Source organism: Pituophis catenifer, unplaced genomic scaffold (genome assembly GCF_029215685.1).
Source record: "Pituophis catenifer annectens isolate HBS135680 unplaced genomic scaffold, rPitCat1.0.hap2 SCAF_1, whole genome shotgun sequence".
Classification (NCBI taxonomy): Eukaryota; Metazoa; Chordata; class Lepidosauria; order Squamata; family Colubridae; genus Pituophis; species Pituophis catenifer.
Window position 1 is genome coordinate 234402836 of NW_027256881.1, and position 11719 is coordinate 234414554.

The 11719-nt window shown below is 38.6% G+C and overlaps 1 protein-coding gene across 1 annotated transcript; it reads left to right on the forward strand.

Annotated features, from left to right (window-relative positions):
- The first annotated feature begins 1804 nt into the window (after positions 1-1804).
- Positions 1805-10722, forward strand: NDUFS8 (NADH:ubiquinone oxidoreductase core subunit S8). Its single transcript, XM_070957012.1, has 7 exons — positions 1805-1987; positions 2615-2678; positions 4737-4799; positions 6370-6459; positions 7518-7690; positions 8786-8914; positions 9003-10722. Exons 2-7 carry the CDS (start codon positions 2639-2641, stop codon positions 9132-9134), a joined length of 627 nt encoding a protein of 208 aa, XP_070813113.1. The 5' UTR covers positions 1805-1987; positions 2615-2638; the 3' UTR covers positions 9135-10722.
- Positions 10723-11719: the final 997 nt, after the last annotated feature.

The following is an 11719-nucleotide window of genomic DNA, read 5'->3' on the forward strand; positions in this document are numbered from 1 at the left end:
GTTTGGAAACAACTGGTGTCAATAAACACATTAGAATGTTTATGGAAAAAATAGTAAAGCAGTGGAAGGTAGAATTGGAGGTCGGAAATGAGAAATATGGGCTTGGAGAGATATCTTTAGGGTGATTCACAAAATGATTATGAGCAATGACATAACACACTCAACAAAGTTTTTCACTGGAACGTTGTAAAAATTATCATGTGCCAGTACATGTGATACAGGGGGGGAAGCAATTGGGAGCATGAGGTATTTCAGGGGGTCTGAGAGGTCTTGGGTGGCTTAAGCAGGTGGCCTGTTCCATCACTAGGCCCCCCATAGCCTTCCCCACCCTGAAAGTGCACTTAATGGTTAGCAAATGTGTGGGCGAAAGGAGGAAGTGATCCCATTCAAGGTACGAGATTCACTCCCACGAATTCTCGGGTTACAAATGGAATGGGCAGGCTCCATTACATTTGTAACTCGAGGACTACCTGTAATGAAAAATTGCTGAGAACATAGAATTGAAAAGGGAGTTAAAAGTTCAACAAACGAATGGCGCAACACAGGAGAACAAACTCATCAGGACAAGATTGAGCAGTCCATCTGCCTCTGAAAGACAAGTTACTCTTTTGAAGACAGCAAAGTCCACATTCTTGGATAGAGAGGACCACCAGTTTGAAAGAGGGTCAAAGAGGCCATCTATGTTAAAACCGAGCAATCGTCTCTCAATATGACACCATCCATCTCCTGTTTACAACACAGCCCTTTCAGAAGGCTCCACACCCATTTGCACTCATTCGGGTAACCCTGAGGATAGAGATAAACCCCCAAGCGTCTTCTACCACTCAGAGAGCTAACAATCAGATGACTGCAAAGAATATAAATCCTTCCATTCCCCACTGTTCAGCCAGAAGCTAAAGCTTCTTGGATGAGAAGCAAAACGTTTTCAAGGAAAAACCAAGAAAGTCCAATTACCTTTTAAAAAGCACCTTTGGGATAACCGTGTCCTGGGTGCTTGAGTAACGCTTACACAACGCTTTTACAAAAGGTCGTACGACATACATTTGCTTTGGTAGAAACGAAGTGTACAGATTTCACCCTGTGACGGATAAAGTGAGCCAAAGCTACTATTTCGTAGAATTTTAGCAGCGCAAACCAATTTAAATATTGGGATGGGGGCAAAAAACGATCCAGACAATATGATTACGGGTATCCTGGGAATTATGAAGCCGGTGACAACTACAAATAATAAGTGGTTTTACACGGAAATGGTAACTAAAATGAGCAACCTAAGCATTATGAAAGAGATAAGGACTACTCCTAGCACCACCGAACCAATATTCTACGAATCTTCCCGATAAGTTACATCTACCAATCCACGCAGGATCGTGGATCAATGATACAGTGATTCAGCCAATCAATGACTTAGTCTCCGTCCCAACCGGCGGCACTTCATCTTTTCCCCGTCCCCAAATATTGGGAGGTTTCCGAGCGTTCTACCAAAGCGCGTAGGAGACATCCTGCCTCTCGCGGGTCATTTTCAACCAATGCCTTTTCAGCCAAGTGCTGATTGGTGCCAGTTATTCTTGCCGCTTGTCGGCGGCACTGAGCAGAACTGTGGTTGATAACACCGTTTTTGCGTTCTTGATGTTTTATGTCCTGCTTGGCTTTCCGTGGCGGCCGGAAATTCTTCCGCTGAAGAATTCGTGGGTGGGGGGAGGGAGGGAGGGAGGGAGGGAGAAGCGTAGCAGCGTCTGTCTCTGGGACCTTCAAGAGTGCCCTGAGGACGTAGAAATGCGCATGCGTTACTTAGGCTTGGCGATAGCGCAAGCTCCTGGCGAGATTTTCAGACGAAAGTGGTCACCGCGAAGCGATTTGCGCACGCGCGCCGTTGTTTGTCTGACATTCGATGGAGTTTAGCCGTCCGAAGTGTTAGAAGGGACGGTTCTTGTCTGCGGAGTCTTGTGGCTTTGAAACTCTCTGCGTTTCCCTCCTTGGTTCTCTGAATGTAAGCAGCGCCCTGCACAAAAATATGGCCCGTGTTTGCATTGTGGTTGGGTTGCCCCGGGCCTTTGACTTGGGGATTCCGAATAGCTTCTGGTGCGATTTCCATGTTTTCAGCTCTTTTGTATTTTCAAAATGGGATCAGCCTTGTCCTGTTTTTGGTATTTTTGGTGCATGTTCCCACACGACCACCCTCACCCCCAGCAGCTGAGAAAGCCACAACAATCAATAAAATCCTACTTATTTTAGGAGCTTTTGACAAGCTGACTCAGAGACACTTTCACAGAGGAAAAAAGTCAAGATTTAAATCCAAGGACCACGTTATTCATGGATAAATGGTCAGGGGTAAAATAGTCGAGAAACCCTGTGTTGTGAACTTGAAATATTGCCCCACAAGGCTCAAAGTTATTTTTAGTTGAATGTATTTAGGTTTCTATCTTTTCTCTCTCTCCTCCCCCCCCCCCAAAAAAAATTGTTTAGCACCTACCTCATCTGAGTTTTGCTGAACTTGCAAGCATGCTCATTCTTTAGGGCATCTTATGATATTTAATGGATTTCTATAATAACCAGTGGACCGGTTTGGTTTTAAAGTTTTTTAAACTTCATTTTTTCTCCTTGCTATTTTTTGTAGAGGAGTCTTAGACTCAAGCTGAAAATGCATGTCCTCTGGATGGTGCGTCAGGTTTCCCAGACAGGTAAGTAGCGTTGCAGAGTTTCTTCAAAAAATGCCATTTATGCTGAACATGCTTTGTAGATTGCAGTAAGAAACTACATGCAGCTTAATTGCATTTATATCTCTTATTTTTGCTAAAAGCTATCTGGGAATTACAGTGACATTCTCTTGCGAGATGAATTGGGAGAATGAGTCTGACTGGCCCAAAGTCACTAGGTGAAGGCTATGGTCAAGTAGATACTTGATCCTGGGTCCTCTAATCCAACTACACTGGATTTTACCTAGAACAGGGCTGTCAAACTCCCGGCTCATGGGCTGGATGTGTCATGTGCTGGCCATGCCCACGCCAGGTTTAGCAAAGGGAGAAAAAAGTCCCAGTACATCACGCGACACCGCTGTGACAACGTGAGTTTGACACCCCTGACCTAGAAACTCACAAAATCTTATTCATACTTATTCATATAATTAACTGCATTTTCCAGTTAATTAGATCTCTGAAAGACAGACCGCTCAGTAAACTGCAGTCTTGATTACTACTTCACCACCACTATGAAGCAATGATAGTTGACTTCCATCATATACGTAGATGGGAATTTTCTAGTTATTTCAGGATTGTTGAATTTCTTCCAATTATATTACATCTTGGGGATTGAGTTGTCCTATATGTTTCTTACTTTGAACAATGGAAACCATGTTTCCATTTGGAGACAGGATACTCATGATGAAAGTTATTAAAGTACCTGGATCTGAGTCAACGGTGGCAATGTCATCCAATAAGATGAACTTATTTCCCTTGAATTTTTCCCCTAAATAATGATTAATCAGGATCTAACAAGGTATAAATTTTTACTCAGGTTCTATTACTGACTTTAACTTTATATCATCCTTGTGGAATTAAATAGAAATCTTGAAATAGGTGATAATAGATTGTTGTTGGATTTTGAACAGTTTCTTTGAAATTTGTATCTCTTGAAATAATATATTAGATGACTTCTTTGCTGATATTTAAGTTAAGCTGACAGCAGTCACATAAGAGTGCAAAGAGAAAGTGCTGTGTAATTGTGTATGTTTGCATATATTGTGGAAATCATTGTTTGATGAAGTAGGAATTTAGTTCATATTGTTTTCCAGCATCCACCTTAGAATATTTTCTCTGCCAGGTGCTTTTGCTAATTTTATGACATTCCCTTTATGAAGGTAGAGCTTATAGTAGAAGTTTCACAAAACTTTAATTTTAAAATGCATTTGTGAATTCAGATATTATAGCTGTGCCCTGTATTTACAGGAAGAGTATAAAGGGGACATAATAAGGATGCAGTATAGGCATGACGTGCCAGACTGACTGGATTCTTGCATTGTGCTAAGCTGTAATACAGTTTCTTTGATTTTGATGTAATTTGTGACCACAGCTATTGCGAGTTGTAAACCATTTTTATAACCTATTGCAGTGTGTAAAACTTACCAGTTGTGGCTTGTTCTGTAAATCACACTGATTTAATTGGCGCTTAGTATGGTATTAGTCATTTGTCATTTATCCCAATGCGTAATAAGTTGCCTGTAAACACAGGTACTAAATATTCTTCTCTTCAAAGAGTCTATTGGTCTAATTATATTATGCTTGTTTGCAAATGATCCTGGTCATCATAATAAGGTAGTCCTCGACTTACGATCACAACTGAGCCCAGAATTGCCATTGCCATTGTGATTCGTAAGGTCACTAAATGAATATTTGTGTAAGTTGAGGACTACCTGTATTAGCTGCGATTTGGATTGACGAGCGGGATGAAGAGCTCTTTGGTTTCTCCTGGAAATAGAGGGAACATTCTTCCTCTGGCAGCCCAATTACTTCTTTGCGTGGTCTAGCCAGTTTAGTCAACAGAATTTCTTCTGCTATTTGTTGTCCTTGTTGCTTATAGCTGCCAGACAACTGCTTATCTATATGGATGCTCTAGAAAGAGTTTGTTCAAAATTTTTAAAAAGCAATATCAAAGGGGACGTGGGTTGGAAAATTCCTGCTTTGGGGCTTCTGGGATGAGTATTTCTATTTTTGCTTCAAAATAAAATTGCTGTTACTCTTCAGGGATTCCGATGTGCCTGAATATTACCCGACATCTCAGCAGCACAACTTCCAGGGCTTCTTATAGTAAGTGCATCATCTGATCCACAAAACTTTAAGTAGGGGTCACTGTAGGAAAGTAGCAATTACTAACACAAGATAATTGAAAACATTTGAAAGTCATATTCTATGGAGGATATAAATGTTACTACGTTCCGCTTGGGGAACATAGGATTTAATTTGGACAGTCTTTCTCAGTGAGATCTACTGCCCAGAAAATCATACTGTGCAACTTGTGAAGTCATCATTACTAACATAATTCATGGATTCTGCTGGGAATAGGACAGGCAAGGAAATAGTTACCAGTGTTCTTGGGCATGGAAAATGTTGCTTTGCAAGTTTTACTTTTCCTAAGAACATTGACACCTATCCTCCTGTTTGTGCAGTTTCCATAGTAAATCCTTTATTAGTGTGGTCATCTTTCTATAATGATATATTTTATATGTATGTAACGTATAAATTTCATTAAAGAAGTTTTTTCTTATTTAGGAATAATACAAATTTTAAGTTAAAGATAAGGGAGAAAGTTAATATAAAATGAAAAAGAAACAATTAGGCAAAAAAAAGGAAGGGGAAAAATAAGAATAAAAAAGAGGCCTCTGGTCTTCTTAATAGCAATTATATGTACATTTATATTTTACCCTCTCTGAGGTAACATCAAAGGCTTCTTTTTTTCTGTAATCTACCCTTTCTAATCATCAAATCCATAAGTCGTCACTTCATTTTTTTTCTTTCTTCAGCAAAAACTCTATAAAGGGTTTCCAGTTGCTAATAAATATAGCAGTTGATCTTTTTCTATGCAAACAAGTTAATTTTGTCATCTGTACTAGATCTGTCATCTTCACCAACCATTCCTCTGTGGAGGTATTTTGGCTTCTTTCCATTTTTGTGCATATACTTGCCTCTCAGTAGTGTTTATATGTAAAAATAATCTTTTTTCTAATTGTCCATTAATCCCAACAAAAAATAGTTCTGATTTCAGTTAAATTTTAATCTTTAAATATATGTATTGAACCCAAAGTTTACTGTTTTGTTTTTTACAAGTCCACCAAGCATGAAAAAAATGGCTCTTCGTGTATGTCCACATTTCTAACATAAATTTGAAGTATGAAGAATTTGGAGTCATATGCCAACAGTGTATAGGTTATAACACTCTTATAGGTTATAACATGTGAATTTCAGTCTTTCCAACCATGTTTTCCTACTGTTCCAACAGTATGCTATGTCCAAAATTATTTGCCTATTTTATCATACATTTACTTGTTTATCCTCCATTTCAAATTTCAGCAAGAGTTGAGGAGTTTGGCAATTACATGTTCATCTTTGCATTTCAATTTCAAGTTCTGTTTTCTGTTGCTCAGTTCCAAATCTCCTATTGTCTACATTCAATCTTTCTCTTAATTGTACACACGAAAACCATTGAAAGCTAAATCCACCTGCAACCAGCTGGTCAGTTGGTTTTATCTTACGATCTCCATGTTCTTGTTTTAACAATTCTCGCTAGGTTAACCATGTCTCTTTATTGTTTCTTTTCTATAAAATGCTTCTGTGGTGTCGGAATGGCAACAATTCCCTCCTCATTTTTGTTTTGCTGCAGAGTATGTGAATGCAAAGGAGGAGCCAACAGACTGGAAATCGGTCACTGACAAAGCTGCACAGACTCTCTTGTGGACAGAACTTATTCGAGGTGAGAAATAATGAGAAAAGGGATGGCAGTTATTTCTGAGCGCTAGCTGAAGTGACATAAAACAGTTTACCCACAGGAAGTTACCCTGTTTCCCCCAAAATAAGACATCCTGTGATAATAAGCCCAATTGGGCTTTTGAGGGCCTGGCAATAAGGCCAAGTGCTTATTTCAGGGTTCAAAAAAATATAAGACGGGGTCTTATTTTCGGGAAAACACGGTAGTTGTTCCCTCCTATTTTGCTTCCTATTGTCCTTGCAGCCTAACAGTTGGATATATCATTTACTGTCTTTTCCTAGGCCCTACTTGCTGGCCTGAGAATGCTGAGAAATCCACACATCTCAAAGTTGCTGAGGTTGAGAAAAAGGGTTCTATTCTGTAAATTGTTTTGTTTTTATTAATTGGAATGGGCATTTGAAGACAGACTCCTAATAGACAGAAAACATCTGTACATTATAAAACTGTACTACAAGGAGTAATTGCAATTTAGTCTAACCCTCTCTTTCATGTAGGAATCCGAATTAAAGTAACCATAATAAATCCCTGTCTAGCTTCCCTATCCAGCTAAGAGGGAGGCCTCCATTTCTGAGGGTAGCTGGCTCCTCTTTGAACCTCTCTTACTGTAAAGATTTTTCCTATCGTTCAGCTGGAATTTCCTTTCCTGTACATTTAGTGGCAGCATGGAAGCTTCTGGCCTAATATGGCTTCCAAAGCTTATTTGGTTTCTGTATTTTTGAACAAGAGAGAACAGATCTTCACCCAACTTACTTTGAAGCTGGAAACCTACAAGAATTGTTATTCAAATCCTAAAATGTTCCTAGTGAGATTTTTATATACATTTGATTCCTGACTTGTGTAAATCTTGAGGATGAGATGCATAGTGCATTTCAGAGTTTGGCAACCTTGTGTTCTTAGATAAATTGGATTCCAGTTCACATTCATCTCATGTGGTAAATGACTGAGAGTACAAAATTGCAGTCCCTGCCTTCTAAGGGCACCAGTTTTGCCCTTCTACGGCTTATTTAAACCAAGGATGTGATTGTGCTCCATTTGAACATTAGGTTTAGCTACGACCATGAGTTATGTATTTCGAGAGCCTGCCACTATCAACTATCCTTTTGAGAAAGGCCCATTGAGTCCCCGATTCCGTGGAGAGCATGCCCTGCGCAGATACCCATCTGGAGAGGAGCGATGCATTGCTTGCAAGCTGTGTGAAGCTGTATGCCCTGCTCAGGTGAGGCCTCTTTTTTCAACTTTTTCCTTCTTTTCCCACATGTGCTGCTTTAAGAAACTGTTTCCAAAATATTGCAAAATTCTGTGCAAAAAACATTTCATTCCTAGCTACTGGTTACATACTACAGATGAAAATTGTACGTTGTGTTAAAGAGCTGCCATACAATGGGCCTAGTGGCTTCTCTATGGCTGCACCTTCTTTTCTCTTTTGTATGATGGAAGATACTGTTCTTGCAGCAGGAAGGAACTAGATGAAGCTCTGAATAGCTTCCTAAAGCCTGTGCTCTAATATTTTCCAGCCCGGTAGGTAATTAAATTTCCCTCCTGGAAGTGCATTCCCAGAAGTCCCATAAAGATCAAGTAAGTTGCAAGGAATTCAGTGAAGTCTGGATGTGACAATGTATATGTGAAGAGTTTCTGTGATCTCAGTGAATCTGTATAGGAATATGTCTCTCAGCTGCAGAATTCCATTCACAAGCTGTTAACAATGAGAATTGAAACAATGTACTTTTTATTAATGTTGGAGTTTAGCCCAAATTATATCATCATCTGATTGCTTCACACATGCATACAGTTCTAGAGTTAATGCTAAAACCAGGGATTTTCCTCTATCACTAAGGGAAAGTTATTTAGGAATGGAGGTTCCCTCTAATGCTAAAATTCTGTTGGCTGTAGTGAAAGCACTCGTCTTCAAGAATCCCTTTTCTTCTGTGCTATTTACACAACTCTATCCCTCTTCAGTTGTCTTAAGTGTTGCATGTCTTTGATTCAAGTACTTCATTCCAAATGAATTTAATATAGTATGGATAAATTTCAGCTTGGGTTGCCTAGACTTCAAAAACTGGAGTTAAAGCAGGATTTGATAATTTCCATGGGTTGCATTTGCAACTCAGCTTCAGGAACATCCAGTGTTGTTACTGGAAAAGGAGTAGTCAATTTTTATGGGGAATTTTTAAGCCAGCGGTAGGAATAGGAGGTCTCTGGGAGGCAACACCCTCCTGCCTGAAATCCCACTGCTAGGATTTTACATTTTGCAGCTAAACTTTGAATAATCTTAGGGTGCTCTCCTGATTCTGAGAATCCTTTTTCTCAACAGGCAATCACTATTGAGGCCGAGACTCGAGCTGATGGTAGCCGCAGGACCACTCGCTATGACATTGACATGACCAAATGTATCTACTGTGGATTTTGCCAGGAAGCCTGTCCTGTTGATGCCATTGTGGAGGTGAATGAGGTAGTGGGTGGGTGATTTTGTTAACTAAGATGTCAGTCTGGATTTGATTTTACTACATCTCTTTGCTCTTTCTCTGCAGGGCCCCAATTTTGAATTCTCCACTGAGACACACGAAGAGCTCCTATACAACAAAGAGAAGCTGCTCAACAATGGGGACAAGTGGGAAGCTGAGATTGCTGCTAATATCCAAGCTGATTATTTATATCGATGATAGACAATTTCCCTCAACCTTCACATATTTCATCAGCATGCTCACCCAAAGTTAAACCTATAATAAAAGGGCATGCACGCACTCTTTGTTTTCCTGTGTTTTGAAGAACAGTAGAATTTTCAGGCAGCCTTTCTGTTGATAATGTAGCATACATCATCCTATTTGTAGTTGGAAAGGTTGGGTGGGATTGAAAAGCAAGACTATCTTCTTTTTAATGCATGACCTCTGATCCTTGATAGGATAAATTTAAGACTTTTTTGGGGGAAAGAAGTGGTGGTGAAGGAGAGAGAGAGAGACAGAGAGATGCCGACAGCATATTCTGTTGCTTTGTATCCTCTCTGCTCAATAAACTTTTGGAAAGGAATTGGCAGAACTGATATCACTATTTTTAAGAAGTCAGTTTGAATAATCAACAAACTTCATTAAGATACTCTTGACACAGTATTTGGAAACCTCTATCAAATCAGAAACATGTTAGCTCATGTGGAAAAAAGTAGGCAAAATGTTTCTGTATTCAACATGCTAATAACATGAAGATTCAAATAGGTAACTCTTGCCATATGAATATGATTATTAATTTTCTGATAGATGCCATTATGAGAAGCCTATGCCAAACAGCCTTAAATAGAATGAAAGGAGCTGCTTTAACACAAAAATCACAGTTGTAAAATTATTGGTACTCAACAGTGAAGATTTTGTTGGATATGGCTATATATGCTTGCTCCAACCTGTGAAGGAGTGAGGCAACATTCATGTACATTGGCTCTTTAGCACTGCTTCCCTTAACACTGTTGTGTTGCCTACAAAAGACTCAGTGCTCAAAATATTAATATTCAGTATGTAACAATTTAATCACAGTCCTGTTGGATTTGAATCATTTGTATTTTCTGCAGAAATTGCATTATCACCTGAATTAGAAATCAGTTAAAATCCTCCCACCATGCTGCAAATTTAATTTTCTGAACATTTATTGTTTTCCGTAGTATAATAGCATTATTCACTGGAAATAAATTAGATAGTTGCAGAGAGTTACTAAGATATGTATACAGCAAAGATTTAAAAGTAAGGATAGAATGGAGAAGAATAAATTGTCCCATTTAATATTGTTTCTGTGTGCTAGCAAAGAGAAGTGTGTTTGCTAGCTGTTGTCATTATAGAACATCCCCTGCTAAAATATTTTAATGCAAATGAATCAGTATAATCAAATCTTCTGAAATAGGATCAGAAAAGGAAGTCAAAAGATGTTTTAATGCTTGGAAAAAATGTTAACTTGTATGGTGGTGAATCAGTTTTCACAAGCAAATGGATATTGTATATCTTTTGATATGGTTGTACTTGTTAAAGTGTAATATTGACTGGCTTGGATTTGTACTTTATTACCACATTATTTTTAAACTAGAAATTTATTTCAAAAGTCTATTCACATAAAGGCTTGAAGATGATATGGGGTAAATGAATCAACAACAAAACAATTTATAAAGTTCATTTTTATCCCAGTGCAAAAATGTAGAGACTTTTATTAAGATATTTATAATCTTTTTCTGGTTTCTGAAGGGAATCTAGGAAGTAACTCATAAAAACAATAAACTTGTGCAAAATTGTTATATATATTTCTTATGGCACTGCTTTGCATGTTAAGTACTTCAGCATACAGTGCATGTGTGAAACTTGATATAGTGTTATACCTGATAGGTTGTGAAAGTTCTACCCATTGTTGAATTGTTTGTTATATGTGAAATAGCTTGGAAATATCAATGCTCGCCCTCAGTTTGTTTGACTGCAAGTATAGCTCCCTATTTTTCTATTTTTCCTCAAAAATAAGGAAGCTAGTATTCATCTGTTGATATAGGAGAACATATAGCAATCTAACTATTTTTTTCTCCTGTTTGGACACCTGTAAAGTAGAAACATTTGATGACATAATGAGGAAGAGGTGGAGTGATGCATGCAAAACACAAATCTTTTACTGACTTACAGCCATGATTGTAGCAATAGAGTTTCTTTTCCTCACGGATGAGCCATCTTAAAATGACTACAGTCGATACCTTCATATATCACACAGAAACGGCTTACTTTGGTTGCTGCAAGTTTGAAAGATAAATGCAGAAAAATCTGGTGTTTGCAAGTAAAAAAGCTGTGACCTCGCATTTGTTACAGTTAGCCACATGGCATAGCTAAAATGCTGTGTAGAAGCCAGTATGATGCTGGCAAGCACTATAAGACAGCCACACATCTCATTTTTTCTGCAGATTTCATAACGGCATTGTTGCTTCTCTATAAAGATATTTGTTTTGGCACCTATCATCAAAAAATCACTCTGATTATCAGGAGCTGTGAAATAAATAACAATCTCAGCATCTTAATGCCTTCCCACTTTTTGATGATGCTACTATGCCTCCATGGTATACAGTGAGTGAACAAAGGAAAATTCAAGAATTTACACATCCCTTGTAAGAGGTGCTCAATGGGGGGGGGGCTCTGTGCATCTCTGGCTGCACAGAGGATTAAGGTGCAGAAGAAAGCAGAAGCTTTAGATTTCCTTTGGTTCTTCTGCCTCATCCTCTGAGAAGCAGGATTCGGTCTGC

Coding starts and splice junctions, on each gene's coding strand:
- NDUFS8 (XM_070957012.1), top strand. CDS start 2,639: ATGCATGTCCTCTGGATGGTGCGTCAGGTTTCCCAGACAG. Junction 6,460..7,517: donor GTGGACAGAACTTATTCGAG/GTGAGAAATAAT, acceptor TTTGAACATTAG/GTTTAGCTACGACCATGAGT. Junction 7,691..8,785: donor AAGCTGTATGCCCTGCTCAG/GTGAGGCCTCTT, acceptor TTTTCTCAACAG/GCAATCACTATTGAGGCCGA.